At 66.5% G+C, this 23,746-nt stretch overlaps 7 protein-coding genes across 8 annotated transcripts in view; 3 read left to right on the top strand and 4 right to left on the bottom strand.

Annotated features, from left to right (window-relative positions):
• Positions 1-38: 38 nt before the first annotated feature.
• CHLRE_08g365550v5 (uncharacterized protein) lies at positions 39-4,244 on the top strand. Its single transcript, XM_043064919.1, has 9 exons — positions 39-182; positions 249-394; positions 480-604; positions 837-892; positions 1,181-1,288; positions 1,544-1,655; positions 2,056-2,475; positions 2,738-3,069; positions 3,318-4,244. Exons 1-9 carry the CDS (start codon positions 105-107, stop codon positions 3,468-3,470), a joined length of 1,530 nt encoding a protein of 509 aa, XP_042921920.1. The 5' UTR covers positions 39-104; the 3' UTR covers positions 3,471-4,244.
• Positions 4,245-4,246: 2 nt separating this feature from the next.
• CHLRE_08g365500v5 (uncharacterized protein) lies at positions 4,247-8,948 on the bottom strand. Its single transcript, XM_043064918.1, has 4 exons — positions 8,393-8,948; positions 5,463-8,237; positions 5,092-5,210; positions 4,247-4,715 (listed from the first exon to the last, which is right to left on the bottom strand). Exons 1-4 carry the CDS (start codon positions 8,702-8,704, stop codon positions 4,355-4,357), a joined length of 3,567 nt encoding a protein of 1,188 aa, XP_042921919.1. The 5' UTR covers positions 8,705-8,948; the 3' UTR covers positions 4,247-4,354.
• A 114-nt stretch (positions 8,949-9,062) lies between these two features.
• CHLRE_08g365450v5 (uncharacterized protein) lies at positions 9,063-15,108 on the bottom strand. Its single transcript, XM_043064917.1, has 12 exons — positions 14,874-15,108; positions 14,041-14,228; positions 13,497-13,661; positions 13,112-13,187; positions 12,636-12,803; positions 12,218-12,334; positions 11,827-11,911; positions 11,449-11,575; positions 10,924-11,073; positions 10,378-10,483; positions 10,062-10,111; positions 9,063-9,869 (listed from the first exon to the last, which is right to left on the bottom strand). The coding sequence occupies exons 1-12, from the start codon at positions 14,976-14,978 to the stop codon at positions 9,818-9,820; spliced, it is 1,389 nt and encodes a 462-aa protein (XP_042921918.1). The 5' UTR covers positions 14,979-15,108; the 3' UTR covers positions 9,063-9,817.
• A 140-nt stretch (positions 15,109-15,248) lies between these two features.
• CHLRE_08g365400v5 (uncharacterized protein) lies at positions 15,249-16,862 on the top strand. Its single transcript, XM_001696068.2, has 3 exons — positions 15,249-15,298; positions 15,420-15,826; positions 16,140-16,862. The coding sequence occupies exons 2-3, from the start codon at positions 15,440-15,442 to the stop codon at positions 16,161-16,163; spliced, it is 411 nt and encodes a 136-aa protein (XP_001696120.1). The 5' UTR covers positions 15,249-15,298; positions 15,420-15,439; the 3' UTR covers positions 16,164-16,862.
• A 196-nt stretch (positions 16,863-17,058) lies between these two features.
• Positions 17,059-20,464, top strand: CHLRE_08g365351v5 (uncharacterized protein). Its single transcript, XM_043064916.1, has 5 exons — positions 17,059-17,317; positions 17,389-17,538; positions 17,773-18,373; positions 18,850-19,241; positions 19,493-20,464. The coding sequence occupies exons 1-5, from the start codon at positions 17,108-17,110 to the stop codon at positions 20,261-20,263; spliced, it is 2,124 nt and encodes a 707-aa protein (XP_042921917.1). The 5' UTR covers positions 17,059-17,107; the 3' UTR covers positions 20,264-20,464.
• Positions 20,465-20,474: 10 nt separating this feature from the next.
• On the bottom strand, positions 20,475-23,058 carry CHLRE_08g365300v5 (uncharacterized protein). The gene is made up of 2 exons (XM_043064915.1): positions 22,786-23,058; positions 20,475-22,634 (listed from the first exon to the last, which is right to left on the bottom strand). The coding sequence occupies exons 1-2, from the start codon at positions 22,868-22,870 to the stop codon at positions 21,061-21,063; spliced, it is 1,659 nt and encodes a 552-aa protein (XP_042921916.1). The 5' UTR covers positions 22,871-23,058; the 3' UTR covers positions 20,475-21,060.
• Positions 23,059-23,226: 168 nt separating this feature from the next.
• CHLRE_08g365141v5 (uncharacterized protein) overlaps positions 23,227-23,746 on the bottom strand; it is a 1,842-nt gene continuing 1,322 nt past the window's right edge. For both annotated transcript variants that reach the window (XM_043064907.1, XM_043064908.1), the window contains exon 3: positions 23,227-23,627. In XM_043064907.1, coding sequence (XP_042921914.1) covers positions 23,575-23,627 — 53 coding nt within the window. In that variant the 3' untranslated portion in view covers positions 23,227-23,574. The remainder of the gene's footprint in view (positions 23,628-23,746) is intronic.

Here is a 23,746-nt window from a genome sequence, read left to right as displayed (position 1 = left end):
CATACATAATCTATAGTAATATCAGAGGCCTTGCAACCCTGTCCACAATACCTGCTGACACCAGTTGACCTCCTACGCCTAGCCTTGACTCTGCTTGCGCAAACATGCCACCGCGGAAAAACAGCGAGAAGGGCGGTGGCCCCCGCGTGGACGCTCTATATGGACTGATGCAATCTTTTGAGGTACAAATGGGTGCTGCAGCTGTGGTGCTTTTTCAAGCAAGTTCTAATTCTGCGCGCGTTTCGCAGAACAAGCTGGGCGGAGGCGAGGGAGTAGAAGGACTATATGGAAGCATTACGCAAGGAGGGATGCAGAAAATCCTCGAGTGCCTGGCGCACAACACGGGTCTTGACCACCGCAGCACGTTCATTGATATCGGCGCGGGCCTCGGACGGTAAGAATACGCTCGCAATAGCATACTCGATCCTTACATGCCTCGAGAGGTGGGGCCCAACCTCGGTTCGCGACCACCGCTGCAGGCCGCTATTGCACGCCATGGTGTCGCATGGCGTGCCTTGCACCTGGGGCGTGGAGCTTGACAAAGTCAAGTGCGACAAGGCCGCGGCGTTCTGCCAGCACGTGCTGGGCAACCTGGTGACCAAGGGTGAGTCCTGCTCCGTTTGGCGCTGGCCGGCTTACGAAAGGGCCCCTGGGCCCAGGGCCTGGTGAGGTCTCGTGTTGGCTTTGGGCTCGGGCCTGCCCCTGCCTGCTGCAGACCTGCTCCCGGGCAACGCGGGGCCTAACCCGGCTCTCACTGCTCACAACAACCCACACCGAATTCTCTGTTCGGTATATGCACTCCGTGGCTGCACGTCGCGTTTCCTCCTGTCCTGCAGAGGTGCTGCCGGCCGGCGTGGCGGTGCCACCGGTGCACTGCTCGCCCGTGGAGAAGGTGAGAGGCCTGCCTGAGGCCGCCGCCTGCCTGAGGCCGCGGGCCGCGTGGCGTCTGTCCGGGTCTGCGGGGCTGCAGCACAGCCAATCAGCCAGCGACCACGGGCACCGCCGCGCCCGCACTGCCACGCATCGGCCGCCGCTGCACCCGTCATCCGTCACCCACACACTCGCTCCGTGCGCATTTGCATGCAGTGTCAACCCTTTCCCCTTGTGCCTTACTCACTCAACACACACATATACATACACACACATGCACATGTATACACACATACCCACACGCGCGCAGTTCGCCAGCCTGGACCCGGCCACGCACGCCTACTCGTTCTGGGAGGGCGTGCCCGCCAGCGGCAAACGCGCCTTTGGGGAGCTGTTCGCCAAGTCCAAATCATTGCGGGTGAGCGACACTGCCCGGCACAAGCTATAAAGGGCGAGGGGAGGGCCCGGAGGCGTCGCCCTGCCCTTCTCCCCTCCGGCCACACTGCAACTGCTCGGCTGCTGCAACGCTCGGCTGCTGCTTCTTCATGCTAGACACCTGCGGTCGCCTGTTCAGCTTTCTGGATGCTGTACATCAACCTGTCTCCAATTATTGCTCTTACTGGCGCAATTGGCGGAAAGCACCCACGCCCTCACCCCTCCAACCCCGGGACAGGCGGTGGCGGTGGTGCAGCGCGCCATGCGCGGCCAGGAGCCGGCGGCGGTGATGCGCGAGATGGGCTTCGGGCCGCTCATCCTCATCAACTCCTTCAGCGTCAGCATGAGCGGTGGGTTGGCTGGGGGCTGAGCGGTGGGTGGACTGGGGGCCTCCTTGTCGCGTGCCTTGGGTGGTGCGGAGGTTTCGGGGCATCTGGAAGGGGGTGGGCGTCCTCGTCAGGCGCGTGTCAGGAATGGCGTGAGGCCCCGGGGGGAGGGGGGGGTATTCAGTAGCTGCGGGTGCGGGCTGTGTCAGGTGGGGCTGGCATGGCACCCCGCACCCACCAGCCCCGCACCCACCCGTCCACCCGCGGCGCCTCTCTCGCCGTCATTGCCCCCGCCTGCCGTCTCACACTCTCCTCCCCGAAGCAGAGCCCCGTGCGACCGCTGCGTGCTACCTCCCAGATTCCCCCCTGTGCCGGCGCACGCCTATCCTGATTAGTGCCTGTACCCGCACACATGCGCACACAGGCAGCGGGCGCTCCTTCCAAGCCTACGTGTTCAGCAAGATTACGCCCGAGGCGCGGCGCTTCTTCACCGCCGCCCTGGCCACCGCCCCGCCGGCAGCGCTGCAGCCGCAGCAGAAGGAGGCGGAGAAGGAGGAGGGGCAGGAGCAGGCGGCAGGGCCGCCGCCGCTGCCCCAGAGCAGCTCGGGTGTGGAGGCGGCGGCGCTGCCGGTGCTGGAGCTGTCGCAGCAGCCCACACAGCCAGAGCCGGTGGCGCGGGAGGCGGAGGAGCAGCTGCAGCAGGGGCGGCAAGCAGCGGCTGCGGCTGTGCCCGCGCGTGCTGGTCGCGGGGCGCGTGCAGCGTCTCGCTCCGGTTCCAACAGCAGCCGCGCGCCGCAGCCCGGGACGCCCACTGGCTCGCCGTCCAAGTCGTGCAGGAAATCGGGTGCGTCCCGCGACTCCAGTTTAGTGATGTTTGCGAAAGCTACGGATTGTGTGTGCCGAGCGTGCTGATTGTGCTGGGTGCTGCCGGGATTGCGTCGTGAGGTCGGGGGCTGCGCCGTCAGGGGCTGCGCCGTCGGGGGCTGCGCCGTCGGGGGCTGCGCCGTCGGGGGCTGCGCCGGGCCGCACACACCTTGCCGCCCCGTGCCCTATCTTACTTGCACACCCTCTCTGCCCCTCCTCGGTCCTCGTCGCCCACTCCGCAGCCGATGGTGAGACCGCGCCCGAGTCGCCTTCCAAGAAGCTGTGCGCGGAGCCGGAGGCGCAGAAGCAGGACGCAGCGGTGGCGGTGGCGGCGGCGGCGACTCCCGGCCCCTCCTCGGAGGCCGCTGCAGCTGCGGCGGCAGCGGGCAAGGGCCGCGCGGCGGCCGCCGTCCCCGACATGGCGAGTGCCGTCAAGCCGGCGGTGCGGCCACCACGGGAGGAGCTGCCCGCGCCGGCTGCTGCTGCTGCGGCGGCGGCGGCGGCGAGGGCGTCACGTGCGCCGCTGCAGCAGCGGCAGCTCACGAGCATGCCCGAGTTCAGCCGCCGGACAAAGGTGAGGGTTGGGATGAGCGGGGGGGAGGCTGGGAGGTACGGAGGTTAAGGCGAGGGGGGGGGGTTCAGGGCGCCACAGCAGGAGTGCCATCGTGCCGCGTGCCATGGTTGCGGTCCTCCGCGCACGGTCAGCTTGCACGGCCACATCGGGATTCGGGACGTAGGGAGTCTAGCCCGACACCCCTCCCTGGTCCCGACCCGTTCCTTTTGTTTTGCCATCGAGCATTCCTTGTTGCTGCGCCTGCGCAGGCGGCGCCCGCGGTGAAGCCCGGCAAGGCGGCGGCGGCGGGGCCGGCGGCGGCTGTGAGCGGCACGCGCTCCAGCACGCGGCTGGCTGCCAAGGCGCTGGCGGCGGACCTGGCAGCAGCCACCGGCCTGGGGCAGCAGCAGGAGGCGCAGTGAGCACGAGGGGACTGCGCGGCCTGCCGGGCTCTCTCTCACATACACACAGCGGCGGGGTGTGCCGCATGTGGGCCGGCCTGGCCTGTGTGCACGGAAGGGAAGGAGCGGGGGTGCTTCCGGCGGAGGTGCGTGTGTGAGGCTGAACGAATAGGTGCCGGGTCCGCCAATGCGGCCAGGCAGCCGTGCCGCGTGCGTATTGATTGACGGGTAACGATATTAGAGCTGTCTAGTTCCCTAGATGTAGCTACCGTAGCTGGGCCAACGCCCGTACGACTGACGCGAAAAAGGTGTTGATGTGCTTTGTGGAGGAGTGGACGTGTAATGTACCCGGGGTCTCTGGCGTGGACGACAGGTGTCGTGGCCGTTGTACGGTACGTGTGGAAGGCTGGGCGGCCCGTGTTACTTCATCAACTGTGACCTTTAATTCAACCCGATTGATTTGACGACAATGACGACGGTAGCTGATTAGACGGGCTCGCCCAAGCTATAGGAGGAGGAAAGTGTTGGTGGCGCGGTGAAAGGAGCTAGCGCTCCATGCGAGGACGTGGTCGTTGTGGAGCCAGACTGTGAAGCCAGGGCGCAATGGAAGCGGCGGCAGAGCGCAAGGGAAGCAAGCAGCTGTGGTGATGGTGGTGGATTTGAGAGCCAGAAGTTCTTCCCTGCCGTTCAGGAGGTTGCACGTGTTCAATTGCAACATGTTACTTCAGGGACCAAGCGCCTGAAGTAACACGTCCAGGCGAAATGGCGGAACCCCGCCGGATGCATGGAGCCCCACTGGCCGTTGCTCCCCGACCGCATCCCCGACTCCCATCCTCCACCTCGGCACCGACGCACCGTGCCGTGTGTGCCGTCGTACCCTACAACCCTACAACATCCTCATGCAGTCATGCCCGCCCGCCGCCCTGCCCGCCGCGCTGCAGCAGCAGCCTGCAGCCCGCCAGCCCCACGCCGCTGAGCAGCCGCCCCAGCCCCTTGCGCAGCCCGCGCGCCACCGCACTCGCCACACGGCCCCCACCACCCCCACCCTCCGCTGCGCCGCCCTGCCTCGCCGCAGCCGCGGCCTCCGCCCCCGCTGCTGCTGCGGCTGCTACAGCCTCTTGTTGCTGCTGCTGCTGCTGCTGCTGCTGCTGCTGCAGCCAGCCCGCCACCTCCTCCCGCTGCGGCCCCGGCGGCAGTAGCGCCAGCAGTCGCTGGTCGGCGGTCGCGCCCCGGGACTGCATCCACCGCAGCACGCCGAAGTCCCAGCTGCATTTGCATGTGTCAGGATAAAAAGCACATAAAAAAGTAAGCGCCAAGACTGTGTACGTGTGGGTGTGGGTGTGCGTGGGTGGGTGGGTTACATTCATGATTAGATAAAGGGTTGCAGAAATGGTTGGAAAAGGGCGGGTGAAGCCAGGGAGCGGGCAAGAAAACGCTGATGGACAGAGAATGGGCAGCAAGGATTGAGTTGTGCCTGGGTGTTGCCGGTCACTGTGAACCTCCGTCAACGAGGCAGGCAAGGCTGCCGCAGGCGCAGGGTGGCTATGGGGGCCTGCAGAAAGGCCACAGAGTTCAATCTGTACCGGAGCAATGGAGCATGCAGGCTGATAGGCCCCCACACCGCACCGCACCGCAACCGCACCTGCCAATGGCGCCGGTGCCGGCGATGCTGGCCAGGGTGTCAGGGCCCCAGGGGCAGCCCAGCCGCTGCAGCACCTCCAGGCAGCACCAGTCGGCCTTGACACCCGCCCAGAACCAGGCCTGGAGGTGGGCAGAAACACACGTGCCGTATCGGGGGTTACGTTCATGGTGAAGCGATTAAGCAGAAGCAAAGTTGTAGCCAGTTGTACCGTAGGGGGGCGGGGCAGTGGGCCTCGTTCATAGCTACGCTAAAGATTGTGTCAAGCCGTACGCAAAGAGCTACGCAATCAGGTAGGAATGAGCCCAGTACTTTCGCGTCGAAGGGGGCTGGGTCAAGGTGGCAGTAAGCCGTGGCGTTTCTTCGTAACCCACCTGTGAGTCAAGGACCTCGGCGACCTCTGGCGGCAACTGCCGCTGGTGGTGGTGGCGGTGGTGTTGGTGGTGGCAGTTGTGGTGATGGTGGTGGTGGTGAGCGGGGAGGCGGTCTGGGGCTTCCGGCGAGGATGGAGAAAAGGCAGAGCTGGCGCCGCCGCGGGCGCCGCCATGGGCGGCGCCGCCCAAAGAGCAGGGCGTGGTGGGTTCCGACGCCGCCGGTGAGGGCGACAGGGAAGGCGACAGGGCGCCTGAGGAAATCCCGTTCAGAGTGATCTCGGGCTGGTGCGGGTGCGGGTGCTCGGGGCTGAAAGGCTCTGCAGTGGTGACGTCAAGCAGCTGAACATCCTCCAACGAAGCTGCCGCCGCCGCCGCCGCCGAAGTAGCAGCAGTAGCAGCAGCGGCAGTAGCAGCAGCAGTAGCAGCAGCTGCAACGGCCACAGGCACAGACGCGTCCGGCCCCCCATCACCCGCTGCCGCTGCCGCTGCCCCGCGGCGGGCGGCCTGCTCCCACGCCTGCGCCGCCATCCACTCCAGGGCCGCCGCGTTGCCGCTCCACGCCGCCACCAGGAACGCCTCGGCGCACGCGCGGCCGCCAGCTGCCCGCAGCGCCGCCAACCGCCGTACGTTGCCCGTACTGGCGGCCGCCGCCATCACAGCCGCGTCCGGCGGCGCCACTGGCGGTGTTGCGAGGAGCCATTGGAGCGCGGCCAGCGCGCCGCGGGCTGGTGACTCGGCCGCCGCGCACAGCACATGTGTGCTGAGCCATGGCGCCGGCTCCGCCCCTGCCGGCGCAGCGCCCGGCCCTGCGTCCACCTCCATCCCCTGCTGCGGCCAGTGCGGCACGTGCGCAGCCCAGCCACGGAAGGCGGCTGCCTCCTGGGCCTCTCGCGGCGCCGTCCGCTCCCGCTCCCGCTCCCGCTCCCGCTCCCGCTCCCGCTCCCGCTCCCGCTGCGCCTGGAGGAAGCAGCCGTGCAACAGCCGCAGGGTGGCGACGTCGCCGGCGCGTGCGGCGGCTTCGAACGCCAGCTGGTCCGGCCGCACGCCCCGGCCCCACAGGTGTTCAAGCACCCAGGCTGCCGCTGCCGTACTGCCCGACCCGCACGCAGCCGTGAGGATGGGCTGCAGGTCCGCCGCCGTCGCCAGCATCAGCTCAGGCGGCGCCTGACGGCTGCCCTGTGCAACATCGGCACCCCACGCCGCGGCCGCTGGCCCGAAGCCACCGCCGCCTAGACCAGGAGGCAGCACCTCGCCAACAGCCGCCATTGCAAAAACGGGAAGCTCCCGCGCCGCCGGCGGCAGCTCCCGATGACTGTTCGCCAAGTGCCCCAGCACGGCCAGTCGAGCGGCGCCGGCGGCCGCCGTCCATGCCGCTAGCGTCGGCTGGCAGCCCTGCCGCAGCAGCCACTCCACCAGCGCCGCCGCCGCCGACGCCGACGCCACAACCGCCGCCGCCGCCGCCTTGCCGCGGCCGCCGCTGCCGTCCGCCTGTTCTGCCGAGGGAGCAGCGTCGGCGGTGTCGGTGCCGCCAGACGCCGCAGCAACCATCACCTCTGGCGTCAGCGGCGCCGCCAGGTGTGTGTGCAGCCAGCGCACCAGCGGCAGCGAGCCCGCCGCCGCCGCCGCGCAGCATGCTGCGTCGGCGTCTACGCCAGCTGCGGCGGCGGCGGCGCGGAGCGCCGCCACACTCTCGGCGGCGGCTGTATCTGCACCTGTGGCTATGGCCGCGGCACTGTCGGCGGCTTCCGCCGCCGCCGCTGACGTCACCGCCGCTACATCTACACCGTTGCCCAGAAGCTCCTGCATCACGGCCACTGCCATGCTGACACTGCCGGACCTCGCGGCGGCGGTGAACACCTGCGGCGTTATGACGTGCGCCGGAGCGGCCACTGCCGCCGCCGCCGGGGCAGCCGCCGCCGCCGCCGCGGCGGCGGCGGCGGCGGTGGCCGCAGCAGCGGCGGCGACCACTTGCCGGAATGTATGTACGTGGCCGCCCTCTGCTGCTGCGATGCATGCCGCTTCGTCTGCAGGGCAGCCCCGCTGCACCAGAAACGTCAGCATGCCTGCGCCGGCGGCCGCCCGTTGCGTCGCCGCCGCCGCCCTCGCTGTCGCGCCCGCGGCGCTGGTCGCTGCAGCGGCCTCCGCGGCCTTGCCAGCGGCGGAGGCCGCGCCGGCCGCCACCGCGAAGACCGCCGTCGTCAGCAGCAGCGCCCTCTGTTGCCGCTGGACGTCGTCCTTGCCCGCGCCCTGCGCCTCCGCTGACACGTCACCCTCCACACCGCGGCCCACCCTAACATGGCTGCTGGCGTCGGCAGCAGCCGCGCCTGGCGCCGCCGCCGCTGCACCCGCCGCCGCCGCCTCGGCTACCTCCGCCAGGACGCGCGGGTGCGACAGCAGCCACGTCAGCAGGCCCACATCCAGGCTCTCTGCGGCCGCGGCCATCAGCGCCCCCGCATCGAGCGGCGCGCCCGCCGCCAGCAGCCACTCGACAGCGAGGCAGTTCCCTGCGCGCGCCGCCGCCGTGGCAACTTCGTGTGACCAGGGGCAACCAGCTGCCTTGAGCACGGCTAGATTGGCGAGGCAGTCGGCGCCGCCGGCGGCGGCTGTGGCGGTGAAGAGGCGCTGACGCGCGGCGAAGGGCAGGGCCGCGAGGCCGGGCGAGGCAGGCGGCGGGGAGGGCAAGGAAGGGTAGGGGGCGATGGAGGAGGTGCTGGGGTGCTGGGGTGGGGCGCTGTCGCGCGGGGCGAAGTGTTGCTTGAAGGCCCAGTGCGGCACCTGCGCGTGTGCGGGAGCAATCAATCAGCTAAGCTCAGAAAGAGGTGTGATGAGCATTTAAAGAGCAAGTAGGAATGTGATCTGAGACAGAATGCAGGCGTGCCAACGGGCGCAGTGGGGACCATCAGTGAAGCCAACAACGGACAACTCCTCACCGGTCGTGTGAGCTGAACCGTTCGACTGTCGCTCCCTTGGCCAAAGCACTTGCTTGCCGCTTTGCACAGCAACGGTCCAACCAGCACAATCTCATTGGGTTCCATGAAAGAAATTACCACCAGCGCGGCGTCCAGGTCCAAAGTCGCAGACGGATGCACAAAGGAAGGTGCAAGGGAGTCGCAAAACGAGGCGCGGCACCGGCTCTTCGTGGGCGCGACCATTCCAGGTGTTGTTGGGCCCAATCCAAGCTGCGGAAATACCGGTGGCTCAATCCACAGGCGCTCGCGCGCGCTGGAGGTAGGTTCGGCCATTGGCCTTTACGGGTGAACCGCACTCGCGCTTATCCTGTTCTCGTGTGTCTAGCGTTTAACCATCTGCAAGAATATAGGTAACGTTCACGCAGACGGCTGATTTGCTATCTTCAGTCCTCTGGAGCCCTAGAGGCCGACCGCGTGTGCGTCTTGTCTTGAAATGCGAGAGCCTTTTGTGCTTGCGAAGGTTTCTTCAGCTACTTATCAGGCAACGTAGCAATTATCGGTGCATTCTTGCTCTATAACTCATACTGTGGCCAAGCCTTGTGCCCTCACTAACGCTGCACTTTTTCCCATGCGCTCCGCTCAATTTCCGCGTGAGACCCCTCGATGCACTACGACTTCGACGCCTGGACCGCTATCCTGCTTGTTACAGCATCACTGGCACTGCCTTGACACCCAGCGGCTCACGCCAGCCCATGCGTCGTAGCACATCACAGCACTGGCTCTACGTAGTCATATGACTCCAGCGTGGGGTTCGTGATGGAACATGGCAAGGGGCAGGAAAGCGTAGTCCCGATGTGTGTGGCTCCCACCCGTGCCCACATAAATGCGTAGCAAGAAGGGACAAGGCATGACTCCAGCGTGGGGTTATGCCAAAGGGGGGGTGTGACTTAACGCGGCCGCGCACCCTCCCACCATCCGCGGGCTCCCCCACACGTACCCTATCGTGACATCGATGAGTCGGTGACCTTGCGCCACGCCAACGCTTCCATTCCACTCTAGCTGCCACGCACCACCTACACACCACCTGCACAGCCTGCCTGACTTGACCGCTCGGCGATGCAGGTGGCAGCAGGCACCCCGCACCCAAACCCTGCCATCGCCCCACCACCGCGGCATCGCTTTGCCCGCCACCTCGCACCACGCAGCGCCTGCACACTCCAGAACTCCAGCTGCAGCCGCAGCCACGCCAGCAGCCACAGCCGCGCCCAGCCAACAGCCGCGCCAGTGGCCCGTTGCCGCGCGGGGGGCCACCACGAGTTCACTTCAAATCAAAACTCCAAACACAAACACACAAACACACAATTATGCCGACCTGCACTTGCCGCTGCGAGCACGTCTCAGCGAGTGTGCACGCGCGTGCTCGTCCTAACAGCCATGCTGCGGCCGTCACTTGCCCGCCGGCGCCAACTCCAACGGCGACGCCTCCGCCGCAAGGTCCCTGGGGAACAGCAAAAACACACACGGGCATTCATTATGGGTACTATGTCGGTCTATTACGCTACTGCGTTTGTCCGCCATTTTCAGCCCCGCGTACGGGGGGGGAGTGTGGCGAGCACACACGGGGCGCTGCAGACCCCTTGCCCCCCTGCCCCCTGCCACCCCGTCGCAACCAAACCCCTGCGGCGCCCACCTGCGGCGCTGCATACGCGCCTGCTCCTCCTGCTGCCCCCGCAGGTAGGTCTGCGCGGAAGATGGAAGATGGGGATGCTCAGTGCTTGATTGCAAGCCGTGGTGCGTCCTAATGGTGATGGAAGTGCTGATCATAAGTTCTGCAGCCCAAGCCTCCAGCTTCCAAGGCCCCCCCCTCTGCCCCCGCCCCCTGCCCCCCGCCCCGAGCCCCAGCCCCACAGCCCCCTGCCCCCGCATTCCCAGTCCCCGCCCCTGCCTCCGCCTTCTCCCCAGCGCCCCCAGCCCCCCAGCCCCCCCCGCCCAACACACACACGCACCTGCAGCCCCCCCTCCGGCCCCCAGCCGCCCGGCACCCGCAGCGCGCCGTCCCGCAGCTCGGGGTGCGCCAGCAGCAGCTCCAGGTCACGCCGGTAGCGGCCGGTGCTGCGGGGTGGAGAGGGGTTACATTCATGATTATTCAAGGAGTGAAAGGGGGGCAGCAGGCGTGTGTGAATGTGTGTTAGAAAGCACGAGGAGGGGACACGCAGACTGTGCAAAATGCAGTGATTCAACGGTCGCGCGCGCGGGAGTTGTGCATGTGTGTGCACGTGAGTGTGCGCGAAAAGAAAGATGCGAGTGTGAGTGTAGGGTGGCTCGGTGGGTCATGGTACATGCCCGAGCCCAAAGAGTAGGTACCATCACCATCCGTGAGTGGCGGCGCATTTGTGTGTGGTAGGGTACTAGCTGCGCCGTCGATGAGAGCACTAGAGAGAAGTTCCTAGTGGGCCATGGCAGGCAAGGTTGGTTCAAAGTCTCCCAACCTACACGCACACGAGAGCACACGGGCAACACACGGGGCTACAGCTTCCCAGCTTCCCACTCACGTCGCCGGCGCCTTGCCCACCACCGCCTCCAGCGCACCGCCCTCCTCATCCTCGCCGCCGCCGCCAGCCGCCAGCAGCCGCCGCAGTCCGCCCTCGCCGTACGGCAGCAGTTGGCCGGTGCGGGCGGGGTCCGCCACCTGGGTTGGGTTCCTGCAGGCGGGCGAGGGTGGTGGTGGTGGTGGTGGTGGTGGTGGTGGGGTGGGTGGGGTGGGGGGTGGGGGTGGAAGGGGCGAGTGAAGCGAGGGTGGTGGTGGTGGTGGTGGAAGGGGCGAGTGAAGCGAGGGTGGTGATGGTGGTGGACGGGGCGAGTGAAGCGAGGGTGGTGATGGTGGTTGAACGGGCGAGTGAAGCGAGGGTCAGCGAAGCGAGACGACTGGCCAATCCAAGGGGAGGGCAGTGCAGGGGAGCGGAACTCGTGATTGAAGGGGGATGGCGATGCAGGGAAGAGGGATCCGCGACTTCACACCTCCTTCCCCCACCCCCCAAAACAACCACACAAACACTGCCTCCTCTCGCGTCACGCACCAGTACTTGCTCAGTCGCGCCAGTGTGTCCCCCCAGAACGGCCGCTCCAGCCCGAACATGACCGCGGTGTTGGGGAAGAAGCTGTAGCCCCAGGCCGCGCCGCCGCACTCGTTGCACGCCACCGTGCCTGCAGGAGCGTGTGGGAGTGGAGGAGCGTGTAGGGGTGACGGAGCGTGTAGGGGTGGAAGAGTGAAGGAATGGAGGAGTGGCGGAGCGTGTGAGGCGTGGTTGCAGCAGGCGCATGGACGCCGCGGCAGATGCAGGCAGGGGGTTCACCCTAGCCCTTTGGTAAGTCAACAACACACGGGTGTCTCCCACGTCCTTATTCCCGGTCTGTTCCCGGACTGTTGCAAATAACACACGAGCACTGTGACCCACCGGCGGTGGGCGGCAGGCGGTGCGGCTTGGGCAGGTCCTGCGCCGCCGCCTCCAGGTTCTGAAGCAGGGCCGCCTCCATCACCACCTGCGTGGGTGCGTCAGTTGACAGGAGCAAGAAGGGAGGCGGCCATTCGTGAGAGCAAGTAAAGAGAAGAGAGGTGCTAGCCATCTCGGGACCCAGACTTGACTGGACATGAGGCGATGCAATAGACCAGTGCTGATGCCACAACGACGCGGTTCACAGGCAACAACAAGGCCCGCTCCCGAGCCATGCCTTCTTGGCCCACCCCTCCTCACTTCAAACGTGTAATTCATCGCCCCCCCCCGTCTTCCATGGACAGCTTCCCCCCTTCTTTTGCTTTGGTCCTCGCAACCCGCGCCCACTCCCCACCTGCGCGTCGAAGGCGCTGCGGGCCGCCTCCACCGCCGCCTGCGTGTTGCCGCCGCCGCGGTCCGCCAGGTGCTGGGTGCGCAGCGGGTTCAGCTCCGGCGGCAGCGAGTTGTACACCTGTGTGCGGAGCGCGCGTGTGTGGGGTGGGACGCGTGTGTGTGTGTGGAGCGCGCGTGTGTGTGCGCGCGGGTTGCAAGTGGTAAGTGGTTAGGGAGCGCTGTTCGGCCGCCCCAGAAACCCTAAAACCCCACAACCCTCAAACACATAGCAAGCAAATCACACGCGTGTGCTTGCATATGCACATACGCTTCAGAAACCGGAGCACTTCTTTGCGTAACACACACGCACACGCATTCGTTTCCTTCTGCTCTTTAACACACACACATACACACACAGACACACGGCGCCCCGCCCGCACCTGCGCCATGTTCCACACGTTCTCGCCCATGCTGGCGGTGGGGTCCACAATCTGGTAGCCCAGGTTGGCGTCGGCGTCGTAGGGGTGGCCCCAGCGCCGCATCAGCGCCGCCATGCGCTTCTTGTCCTTATGCAGCGCGCGGTCGTGCTCCGCCCAGCGGCCCGTGACCTGTGTGCATGGGGTAGGGTACACACAGGTGGTTAGGCAACTAGGGCTGTCCCGGCCTCTTCGGGACTCGGGGACTATCTTCCCTGGGCTCTGTTCCCCGTCCGATCGCCGCCGGCCACAAACCCGGGTTCCTACTGCCCCGCGCCGGCTTTCCCCCGCCTTGCCCCGCCACCGCTTCGCTCCTGCCCCCCGGGGGCGGCCACTCCTTGACAATCGTGACCTGTTTCATGTGAGCTCGGGCATATACGATCCTCCCTTCATACTTGTGATTTAATCGCCCGCGCTTCCTCCTGCCCCTCCTCCCTCACCTCGGGCCCGGGCGGGTCGTCCTCCACCGGCGGCGTGTCCTCCTCCAGGTTGCCCGCGTTCAACACGTCCTCATACCTGGCGAGGGAGCAGGAAAGGCAGGGAATTCAAAAGGGTCTGATTAGCGATGCAGGCCAAGGACAGGCAGAGAGCAGGGACGCAGGGGGCCGCAAAGATAGTTGGAAAAGCGGTACAGGATGCCAAGAAGACTGAAGACGAAGACGTGACTAGGGGTGGGGCAACAGGTGCAGGGCGCTCTTCCGGTTGTGGAGAGAATACATCGGACAAACAATCCCCTCGCTCCTCCCCAATCCCCCAGCTTCCACGCTCTCACGCCACACGCTAGCCGAACCCCTCCCCTCCTAATCCCACCGCCCATTCTCTCACCACTCATCCATGAGCGGCCCCGTGGCCTTGTCGTAGTAGGCCAGGCGCGACTCCCACTCGCCCCACCGCTCCATCCACTCGCTCTCCGCGTCCCAGGCGCACGCCGTGCCGCACACGCGGCAGCCGCCGTCCGCGCCCGCCTCGTGGTCGTGGTCGTGCGCGGAGCTGCGGCAGCGGGGGCCGCAGCAGCGGGGGAGGGGGCCGCAGCAGCAGCGAAGGATGCAGTTGAGGGTCAGGCGCGTGTGCGCGTATGTGGGTATGTGCTTGTGTGCGTGCGCCGCCACCCGGGTGCGCATTGGAGCCGGATCGGGCCAGAACCGGACCGGGTTGTGCAAACCAGCGCCACGCAGCCACGCCCGAAGGCGCCCGACACACCCCGCCGTCTGCAGCCCACCTACACCCCACAGCCCCCCCTCCTCCCCGCAGCCGGCCTCGACCACTTCAGTGAATCCCATTCAGTTAACTCCCTTTATTAGGCTACACGCTTGCCCTTCCCCAGACCCCCTGCCCATGGCCCCCTGCCCACAGGCCCCCGACGCCTCACCGGCCCTCAGCGACGCCGCCCAGCCCCGCAAGCGCCGCCCGCCGCCGCGCGCCGCCCGACACGCGCGCGTCGCCTAGGCAGGCGGGGCAGGTCATGACGCCGGCGCCCTTGCAGCGCTGGCACTTGTGCTGGAGCAGCCGCGGGTAGGTGCGCGCGAAGTGGTCCACGAACGTGAAGCCCTCCGCCAGCTGTTTTGTGAGGTGGGTGGGTGTGTGTAGGGGGCGGGGGGGGGATTGCGGGGCGGGAATGGAAGATTGACAGGGAGCAGGCAAGGGGTGAGCGGGAGGGGGGGGGAGAGGGGGCGGCGCAGGGCGGGGGCCATGCGGGGCGGGTGCAACCGTACCCCTACCCTACGTTGCATTTGTTTGGTTTTGTTACCACGCCAGCTGACTGCATTCGGTGTGTTGCGTGCGCCGTGGTTGCCGCAAGCAAGCCGGCGGCCGAGAGGGATATGAGATGTGAGTGCGGCAGGCACGGGGCCGCACCGCTAACGTCCCCATCGCCAAGACCCGCAGGCGCGCAGATACAGCCACTAGTAGCAACACACGATGCAGCGCCAGCTGCTGCACCCTGTCCCCCGCGTCGCTCTGTGCGTGGCTGCCGGGCCCGTTGCGTGTGGGGTCTGGGGTGGAGAAAGGCGCAGGCGCCGTGTGTCGCCGCTTTCGAGCCACCCCGCAGATCTATTGGCCATATCGCAAACCGTTCAACCATTTTGTAACTCAATGCAGCTTTAACGCTACTCAGCCGCCGCAAACGAGGTGTCGGGGCACAGCAAACCAACTTCCTTGCACTTGCCACCTCGCATGGCGGCAAACAGCTGTGCCCCGACTCACCCAAATGACTTTCTGCGCCCACCAGACCAGCTCCCGCTCTGGGAGCGAGCGCATAAGGTCGACGTAGGGGTCGCCATCGAACTCTCGCGAGTAGAACTGTCCCATTCTTTTCTACTGGGCTATGAACCAATTATATTAAGACTAGTGCGCGAATTGGACCACCATTCCCTCAGATCGACCCGCAGCAAAGTCTTTTGTTGCCTGCGCGGTGGTTTTATGGCTGTGCAGTTGAAATTATGGCGTGCCTAATGATACTGTATCACAGATTTAATTTAGCCAAGTGGAGGAGCCTCCTTTCACCTGCCCCCTTCAATCGCCCCTGCATCGCCGGCAAGCGAGGGACCTGTGTGGACCTCGAGCCCTGTTCTCCACTCTACTTAACTAGTTCTTTTACATTCTAGTAGGCGTCAGAGTCACGCCATAAGGTCAGTCCCTCGCTAGCGACCGACCGCGCAGCCAGTCCACAAATTCGGCCGCAGCCTGAACTGGGTCCGCCGCTCGCTCTACTCGCTCCGGGGCCTCACAAACGCTTTTCATTTGCTGCAGGGAAAGGAACTAGCAGCGCGATGGCGACCCTCACCAGCTCTCGCGTCACCGCGTTCTCGGGCTCGCGCCTGGGCAACGTCCGCATCGGCCAGGCGCGCCGGGGCGTGACCGCCGCGCGCATGGCCAAGGAGGGCATTCACCCTCAGTGGTTTGAGGAGGCTAAGGTCATTTGCAACGGTGTGGAGGTCATGACCGTGGGCGGCACCAAGGCCACGTACAACGTGGATATCTACTCGGGCAACCACCCATTCTACCAGGGCAACCGCACCACCATGGTGCTGGACGATGGCCAGCTGAACAAGTTCAAGAAGCGGTTCGCGGAGCTGGAGGAGCTCGCGGTCGTGCCCATTCTGCAGGCCGGCAAGGCCGAGGACCCGTCGGCGAAGGAGAAGCCCGCTGCTGCCGCGGTAAGGGCTGGCGAAACAGCGCTCGGGTCCGCCAGAAGTTCTGGGGTGTGGCCATCCCTGCTTGTGGGCCATGTGCACGGCAGCTAGGTCGGACGGTCGGTCGCGCTCTATTTGATGCTTGGAGGAATGGATGGCGCTGTTCTCGGGGGTTACGCAAGGGCGGGGGGGGGGAGACCCTCAGGGGCTGAGCAGCCCCACCCGTGTGCCCTCCACGGCACCGGCGTGCCGTTCGAGCGGGTACGTGCGGACATGTCCGGTGCGAGCCTGATCACACCTAATTTCCCGCGCATCCTCTCGCCCCTTGACCCCGCAGAACAAGAAGGGCAAGAAGAAGTAAGCGGCTCGCTGGAGTGGCGCCGGCGGCCGACAGGCCGCTGGCAGCAGCATGCACAGCTAGCAGGGGGGTTTGTCAGCGCCGGCGGCTGGCGCCTGGGCTGGGAGCGGGGCGGACGTGTGGAGGCGGCCATGTGTAGAAGTTGGCGCCGTCAGTGCAGCAGCACAGCGGCGCAGGGAAGCAACGCGCGGGTGCCATCAGGAGCGACCTCGGGCGCAGGCGCATCGGCGCTGGCAGCAGCGCGGAGGGAGAGGCCTGACAGATGGCGAGGCGAGGCGGCATGCCGACATGCCGACCCGTGCGGCGCTTGATGTGGGTTTGTTGTTAGAAGCGCGCGTGGAGCAGGAGTCTTACGGGGCAGCGCACCCAAGGCGCAGGGGTTCGGGCTAAGGCTCGACCGGAATTGACCGCCCCGGGCAGCGCGCGCCAAGGAGCAACGTAGGCTGGTTGGTGTGTGTGTGAGCTGCTGGCCTGGCCACATTTTGACTCGCGTGGCGACGGCTGCGAAGCTCTTAACCCAACGGCTCGTGGCTCTTCGTAGCAGGACGTGGGGTGGGTAGCTGCATATACGCACGTCGATACGCAGAGGCGCGGAGAGAGCTTGGAGAGAGAGGCGGTGTGGTTGAGTGCCGGACAGAACGCCGGACAGACGTGTGCAATCAAATAGGAGAGCGTTGTCGAGCTCTGTAAATGCATATCCGATGTGACCTGACGCGCCTGCTGCACGCCTGCACGCCCTCCCTGCTGCTGGGAATCGGGAGGGGGGATTCAAGTGAGGGCAACCGTGCGCGGGGGGCCGGGGGGCCCCTGGCGGGAGGGGGGGGGCTCGTACCGGTCAGATGCAGAAGGGGTAGAAGGGCCAGCACGGGGACACTGATTTCAAAGCCCAGAAGAACGTAGTCAACGGCAGACACAGAAACAGTCGAGCTGGTAATACACAAGAACACATGTTGAGGTCTCGGGGCGGCGCTGCAGCGCTTTCGGCAGCATCCTCGCGGCACCCACCGCTGCCGGTGAAGCTGTCGGTGAGGCTGGGCCCCGGCGTGAGCCTGCACAGCGGCCTTGCTGCCGCGCTGCTGCAGGAGCTCATCAAGTTCATCCAATTTGCGCGCGGCCAGACGCAGACGCCCTTTGAGCACCTTCGGGCCGCGCTGCAGGTGCGTGCGCGCCAAAATCTGTCCTATCAAAGTCTACCTTACCAGTGCTATTGGCTCTCGGCATCATGCAGAGTAGCCTGGAGTCGCTGGCGGAACAGCATGAACAGGAGCAGAAACAGGAGCAGGAGCTTCGCGCCTCGGGTGCGACTCATGCAAGGCTGACCCGGCCGCGGCGCAGCAGGCGCCTGCGGCTGCCCTCGGCTGTAAACCGCATCATCAAGGTGCGCTTGAGGCAACCCGGGGCTGCGGTCGACGGGTTGCGAGCCGTGTCCTTGCCGTGTCCTTGCCGCCCAGGCCCGCTCCCACTCACCCGGGCCACAATTTACACCGGGGCGAACACTCCCACCTGGGTCGTGCTACGGGGGCATGCCCCACGGTCATGGTCCCTCCATCGCAACACAAATACACACACACTTGCGTGCTTGTGCTCTGTGACAAACTCCCGCATCTCGCAGTTTTCCGAGTCCATGGATGCGCTGCTGGCCGCCGCCAGCCCCCAGCTGCTGGCGGCAGCGCAGCCCGCGGCCGTGGCGGTGGTCCTGGGCGCCTGCCCCCACCGGCCCCGGGAGCTATACCACATCACCTTCAGTGGGCCCGACGGCCAGCCGCTGCTGCCTCTGCTGCAGCCGCCCCCATCCCCGCAGCCGCTGCAACCGCCGCGGCCGCCGCAGCCGCAGCCTGCAGCAGCAACGGGAGCCGTGCTGCTTGCGCCGGCGGCAGGCAGCACGGCGGCGGCATCTGGGTCAGAGGCCGCGGCGGCGGCAGCTGCTACAGACGCAGAAACAGGCGGTTGGAAGCCGCCTATGCCGCCGCCGCCACTGTCACCGCCGCCGCACGGGCAACAGGAACAGCAGCAACAGCAGCAGTTGCACCCCCCGGGCCAGGCCGTGCCGCGGCGCGGCGCGCGGCGTCACCAGGTGCCGCGCAGCTTGGGTCCGGACGCGGCGGCGGCGCTGCAGGCGGGCCTGAGCGACCGGGAGCGGGGCGCGGTGCGGCGGGCGCTGCGCGGGCTGGTGGTGGCGCAGACCTCTGTGGAGGCGTGGAGCAGGCTGCAGCGTGAGTGGCGCGGACTGAGGCGTACCGGGCGTGGGCTGCGGCATCACGGGCTTGGGGTTGGTCCACCCTGGGTAGAGCTGTGGGAGTGGTATGCAGGGACAGCGGACAGCAGGGCAAAGGCGGGCGCGGGGGAGGGTTTGGGCGCGGGGGAGGGTTTGGGCGCGGGATTGGGGTCAGGGCGTGCAGGCATGGCCGAGGCGACTAGGGCGCCCGTGGGATCATGTGTTGTTGTGGCGGCTGCGCTGAACCTCGATCGCTGTTTCAAAGAGCAGCAGGATTACGTATGAGTAGACAGCAGCAGCAGCAGCAGCAGCTCATGTGCGCGGGGCTTAGGGGCAGTGGCGGCAAGCCGACGCCGTGTTGCTTATCATCCTGCTCGCGGGGCTGGTGTGCAGTGCTGCAATGTCCGCTTGCCTGCATGCCTGCCCGCATGCCCACATGCCTGCCCGCATGCCCACATGCCCGACCGCGTGCAGGGCCGACCAAGATGTGGCTGGCAGTGGCCCCGTCCGCCGCCGCGGCCAGCACCAGCGGGCCTGCTGCACCTGAGGCCGCCGCCACCGCTGCCGCCGCCGGCGCCGCCGGCGCCGCACCCTCAGCTGCTCCGCAGGCCTACCGAGACCGAAGCTGGGGGGCAGCAGCTGCTGCTGCAGGTGCTGCTGGCGGCTCGGCAAAAGTGCCGGCACCCTCGACGCCTCCGCCACCGCCGCCACCACCACAGGGCAGCGGCTTCCGCATGTGCACGCGGCTGCCCTTCACCGCGGGCGCCGCCTGCGCCGCCCACGGCGCCTCCGCCGCGACTGCAACGGCGGCGGCGGCGCGGTCAACGCTGCCTGGCGCCTCACGTGCGCTACGGAAGACTTTGCAGGTGAGGGGGGATTCCAGGTGCGCTTACAGACATGGGGGTGCTGCTATAGACCAATAGTACGGTGCAACTCCGCCTTCCTGACCTTCCTGGTGTGCCGCTCGGACGTACGGTACGGGTAGTCAAGCGGGTTCCTCATTTGCCCTGCCGGGTTTGACCACCACCTTCCCCTCCCCCTCCGCCCCCTCCCCCTCCTCCTCGTCCTCCTCCTCCACAACCACCTCCTCCTCGGCTGCGGCTGCCGGCCGCAACAGGTGCACATCGACATTCAGGCCAGTGGCGGCGGCAGCAGCGCAGCCGGCGGAGCCGGGTGTGGCGGCGGCGCCGGCGTCCCTGGGTCGAGGCACGGACCCCACGGCGGCGGCGCGCAGGGCGCGGGCTTGGCAGGCGCAGGAGGGGCAGGAGGCGGCAGAGGTGCCGCGGCTGGCCCCGTGGCGTGGTCCACCAGGCCAGGTGCTGGCGGCGGCGGCCACTATCAGGCCCACGACGCCGAAGCGCTTGTGAGCCTGCAGCTGGCGACCTCCAAGCTCAGGCTGAGCCAGTCCCCTGCTGCTGCGGCGGCGCCGGTTGCGTCCACGGCGGCGGGCCCGCGCCGCAGTAGCGCCGGCGGCGACAGGAGCTACAGCCAGGCGAGCGATGAAGCGGAGGGGCAGGCGGCGCTGCTGCGGGGAGATGGTGGGCTTGGTCCGGGTGCTGCGGCCGGGAGTGCGGCCGCCATGGGCACGCCGCAGTCGAAGCAGCGGGGCGGCAGCGGGGTGGCGGCTGCGAGGGAGGTGGGCATGGGTGCTGGAGCTGGGGCATGCGGCGGCGGCGCAGCCGCCAAAGGCGCCTTTGGAGCTGGTGGTTTTGACGCAGCAGCCGACGCACGGGCCGGCATGGATTTGGATTTGAATCCGGATTTGGGTCAGCAGGAGGCCGTGGGACGGCTGCCCGAGCCTGTCATGCTGAGCCGCGCGCCGTCTGTGTGGTGGCTGTGCGCGACGTCAGTGCGCAGCGTGGTGAAGCCTGAGGACCAAGAAGGCTGAGAAGCTGATGGCGCCGCGGTTGGGGTGTGGCGGGTGCAGCTGGCTAGTCCCAGGCTACGGGTGGGTGCCGTAAGGTACGTGACTGCGAAATGCAATGGTAGGCAACCATCCGTACCTGCACTGGCATGCAGCTGGAGTGGCTGCTAGCCGCTAGGGTAAATATTGATCACGCCATGCTGGACTTAAATATTGATTCACAGGCGCAGCTTCATCTGGTAGTGGATTACACAAAGCGTAGACCGGTTCACTGCGGCCCTTGCTTGTGGGACCTGAGGGCCGTGCCTTCACTCATAACATTCACGCATTGCGGCGCAGCCACGAGGTGTCGTGCTGGTGGCCACATCCCTTCCCCAACGCCCCCTGTAAGGTCAATCACACGGACCTAAGCTTTTTGCTGCTATGCATGCACCTGTTCAGCGCTGCTGCACCACACGAGTTGCGTGCTGCGTTCTAGGGCCAGCTCTATGTGCTAGAGGCCAATCATGATCCACACCAACCAATCAATAACACCACCGTTGTCACCGTTACCCAGCCAGCAGGGTCCGTAATGAGCTAGTGTGCCCCAGTGCGGGGCCGCAAGAATATGCATAATTAGGTCCTGGTATTACTAAGCCACCGCCGCCACCGCCGTAAGAATCAAGGAATGCCATAAGCTAGGTTGTCCGTACATGAATTGCATGCATCAGTTGGATTGGGTTCGTGTTGTCCGCGTTTACCAATGCTCTCATGCAAACCGCCACCATGCTTCACTACCACTCAGCCACTCAGCCAGCAGCTACCCTGCCTACGCCAGCTCCCTACATGCCGTCGTACGCGGCGGGGTTGGCCGGGTACAGCACGCGGCCGCTGAAGCGCACCGACGAAATGAAGGTGGGCTTGGCGCCCTTGGCCTGCGCCTTGACGGTGATGCGGATGCCGCCCACGGCCGTGCGGCGCAGGCGCGGCGGTAGCTCCGACTGGCTGCCGCGAGGAGGCACGCTCTCCGAGCTGCCCGAGCGGTCGGAAGGCACGTTGATCACCAGGTCGCCGCCGCAGGGCGTGCTGTCAGACGCGGCCGAGTACACGGGCTGGCCCTTGGGGCCGGACACAGGCGCCACGCCGGGCAGCTCAGGGATGGGCGTGGCGGGCCACGGCAGCAGCTCCACAGACAGCACGCCGGGGTTCTGCAGCTGCGTGATGGTGATGCTGTCCAGCTGCATGGGCTCGCGGAAGTACAGAGGCAGCGTCGTCGTGGTCTGCGTGGCGTTGGACGGCACAGCCCAGGCACGCGGGCAGCCGCCACACACGCCCACCGTGGCGGTGCACTGGCGGCGCGCGCTCCAGAACACCAGGTTCAGCGGGCTGCGCGGCTTGCGGTAGCTGCGGAAGCTGGCGTCGTTGTACCACACCACGGGCTTGCTGCTATCGCCCGACAGGGTGCCCTGGGCGGGCATGCGGCTGACGCGGACCGACGTGACGCGCGCAGGCGGGCTGGGCGAGGGAGGCGACGGCGGAGGCGAGGGAGGCGGAGAGGGGGCCTCGTTCACCCAAGAAGCGTTCAGGGCGGATGTCAGGACAGCCACGTTCAGCGGAGGAGGGCGGGGAGGGCGAGGAGGAGGAGACGGAGGCGAAACAGGAGCGGTGGGAGGAGCAGACACGCCGGGAGGCAGCGGGGGGCTGGGCGGCGGCGAGGGAGGCAGCGCCACCTCCACCAGCGTCACGACCGTGAAGTCGACGATCACATCTGCAGTAGACGACGGCTGATGCTGCTGAGCGCTTCGACGAGCCTGTGGCAGCTTGGCACCTGGGCCCAGCACCAGCTCAAGCTTGGCGGAGCGAAGCCCAGCCACGGTGGCGTCATCGGCGGGCGTCACGCGCTTGAGCGCAAGCAGGCTCAGGCCAGCGCCGGGCAGCAGCGCAGACAGCTCCGACGCAGACCACACATGCTCCGCAGCGCCGCTCTGCTCCAGCGCGGCGCGGCGGCGGCCGCTGGACGCGCCGCCCTTGGTCACGCGCGTCACGTACACGTTGGCGGGGTCGATGTTGAGGGCGGTGGCGGTGAGCTGGATGAAGGCGGCAATGAAGGCATCCACAGACGCCTGGCTGGTCACATCCAGGTCGGCCACGATGGTGGCGTTAGCAGAGAAGCCAGCCACGTAGTGCTCCGCCTCAAGCGCAAGGCCGGGAGGCAGCGGGGGAGAGGGGGAGGGAGGCGCGGGAGGCGACGGGCTGGGGCTGGGAGGGGCGGGCGACGGTGGGTACACGCCCGACGCCAGCACACGGCGCATGGCCTCGCTGTCGGCGTTCATGTGCGCCAGCGCCGACACCACGGACTCCAGCTCCTGCTGCTGATCGGCAGAGGAGGCGGAGGCGTCTGACACAGAGGCGGAGTCTGCGGGAACAGGCGGCAGGGAGGAGGGGAGGAAGGGGTGAGGCGCGCGAGAGGAGGGGAACGCAACGGAAAGAACCCATTGCGAGTGCGCCTTGGTCCGATATAAGGCGCTGCTTACATCCTCCCTCCCATGTATCTATGCCGCGCTTACCATCTAGCGCTAGCTTCGCCATGCGAGCGCTGAACACGCCGCCCACAAAGCAGCTCGCCACCAAAAGCAGCGCCAAGGCGCCCATCGTGGGGCGACTTGCTGAAGAGCGAGCCATATGGGCTGGCTCCTTAGATGTATGAGCTTATGGTTATAGGACAGGCTCAGCCGGCTGTCGAGAGACGCAGGCCCAAGTCGGCAGGTAGGACAAGAGTGTTTTCGCGCGAGACGTAGCTCGAGTGGTGTTTCTTGCACTGTGTGTGATGTCGTTGACTTGGATGTATTGGCCTGTGTCTGGAGTATGTTTGTATAACTGCAGAGCGGCGCTGGCGGGCCTGAAAAACCTGCTGGCGCGCGATGTACGGCAGCTTCGGTTGCGCGCCTATTGCATTTCAGCCGCGGCGTTTGCCTGGCCAGAGGCATCACATGGTATGTGTATGATACTCAGTATACGTATGACTATCCAGCAGCACCTTGGGCCACAGGAACTCAGAGCCCGTTGCACGCATGCTGGACCATGTCCGACCCGCGTGCCGCCCTGCTCGCAGGCTGACCATGCAACTGGCTGTTGTCAGTCCAGCCTCACCCATGGACGCTATGCATCTATAGCTTGCATGCACAAACACCACACTGGAAGGGCACAAAGGGGCTGAGCGCGGGGTGAGGTTCCGGGCATCGGAGGTGCCTCGCAGTCTCGCACGGACAGGCCTCGCAGGCCGCGGCCCCTGGCGCAAGGGATGTTGTCATGGCTCACCGCCCGCTCTGTTTACGTTCCCCTGCACAGACGCTACGTCAGGGTTTGCTGCCATTCACATCATGTGCTTTGTGGTGCCATAAGCCCATAACTGCGATACGCCCGGACACACCTGTGACATGCTGAGCATGTACTGACACCCGTCGAATGTCGTGGCATTTGACGCACAGCCTAGATCGGCCCTCGATTTTCAGCCACGTTCCATCCCAA

This window comes from Chlamydomonas reinhardtii, chromosome 8, assembly GCF_000002595.2.
Source record: "Chlamydomonas reinhardtii strain CC-503 cw92 mt+ chromosome 8, whole genome shotgun sequence".
Classification (NCBI taxonomy): domain Eukaryota; kingdom Viridiplantae; phylum Chlorophyta; class Chlorophyceae; order Chlamydomonadales; family Chlamydomonadaceae; genus Chlamydomonas; species Chlamydomonas reinhardtii.
This window is presented reverse-complemented; position numbering and strand designations above follow the sequence as displayed.

What these genes read in the sequence shown, in the direction of transcription:
- CHLRE_08g365400v5 (XM_001696068.2), top strand. Translation starts at nt 15,440, where the DNA reads ATGGCGACCCTCACCAGCTCTCGCGTCACCGCGTTCTCGGGCTCGCGC. An exon ending in AGAAGCCCGCTGCTGCCGCG is followed by an intron (nt 15,827 to 16,139) that starts GTAAGGGCTGGC and finishes TTGACCCCGCAG; the next exon opens with AACAAGAAGGGCAAGAAGAA.
- CHLRE_08g365550v5 (XM_043064919.1), top strand. Translation starts at nt 105, where the DNA reads ATGCCACCGCGGAAAAACAGCGAGAAGGGCGGTGGCCCCCGCGTGGAC. An exon ending in CCAAGTCCAAATCATTGCGG is followed by an intron (nt 1,289 to 1,543) that starts GTGAGCGACACT and finishes ACCCCGGGACAG; the next exon opens with GCGGTGGCGGTGGTGCAGCG. An exon ending in CTTCAGCGTCAGCATGAGCG is followed by an intron (nt 1,656 to 2,055) that starts GTGGGTTGGCTG and finishes ATGCGCACACAG; the next exon opens with GCAGCGGGCGCTCCTTCCAA.
- CHLRE_08g365500v5 (XM_043064918.1), bottom strand. Translation starts at nt 8,704, where the DNA reads ATGGCCGAACCTACCTCCAGCGCGCGCGAGCGCCTGTGGATTGAGCCA. An exon ending in CGGTTCAGCTCACACGACCG is followed by an intron (nt 8,238 to 8,392) that starts GTGAGGAGTTGT and finishes GCACACGCGCAG; the next exon opens with GTGCCGCACTGGGCCTTCAA. An exon ending in GGCACCGGCGCCATTGGCAG is followed by an intron (nt 4,716 to 5,091) that starts GTGCGGTTGCGG and finishes ATGCAAATGCAG; the next exon opens with CTGGGACTTCGGCGTGCTGC.
- CHLRE_08g365300v5 (XM_043064915.1), bottom strand. Translation starts at nt 22,870, where the DNA reads ATGGGCGCCTTGGCGCTGCTTTTGGTGGCGAGCTGCTTTGTGGGCGGC. An exon ending in GGCGAAGCTAGCGCTAGATG is followed by an intron (nt 22,635 to 22,785) that starts GTAAGCGCGGCA and finishes CTGTTCCCGCAG; the next exon opens with ACTCCGCCTCTGTGTCAGAC.
- CHLRE_08g365351v5 (XM_043064916.1), top strand. Translation starts at nt 17,108, where the DNA reads ATGTTGAGGTCTCGGGGCGGCGCTGCAGCGCTTTCGGCAGCATCCTCG. An exon ending in ACCTTCGGGCCGCGCTGCAG is followed by an intron (nt 17,318 to 17,388) that starts GTGCGTGCGCGC and finishes GGCATCATGCAG; the next exon opens with AGTAGCCTGGAGTCGCTGGC. An exon ending in CTGTAAACCGCATCATCAAG is followed by an intron (nt 17,539 to 17,772) that starts GTGCGCTTGAGG and finishes CGCATCTCGCAG; the next exon opens with TTTTCCGAGTCCATGGATGC.
- CHLRE_08g365450v5 (XM_043064917.1), bottom strand. Translation starts at nt 14,978, where the DNA reads ATGGGACAGTTCTACTCGCGAGAGTTCGATGGCGACCCCTACGTCGAC. An exon ending in GGCGGCGTCGCTGAGGGCCG is followed by an intron (nt 13,662 to 14,040) that starts GTGAGGCGTCGG and finishes CCGCTGCCGCAG; the next exon opens with CTCCGCGCACGACCACGACC. An exon ending in CCGCCTGCCGCCCACCGCCG is followed by an intron (nt 11,576 to 11,826) that starts GTGGGTCACAGT and finishes ACGCTCCTGCAG; the next exon opens with GCACGGTGGCGTGCAACGAG.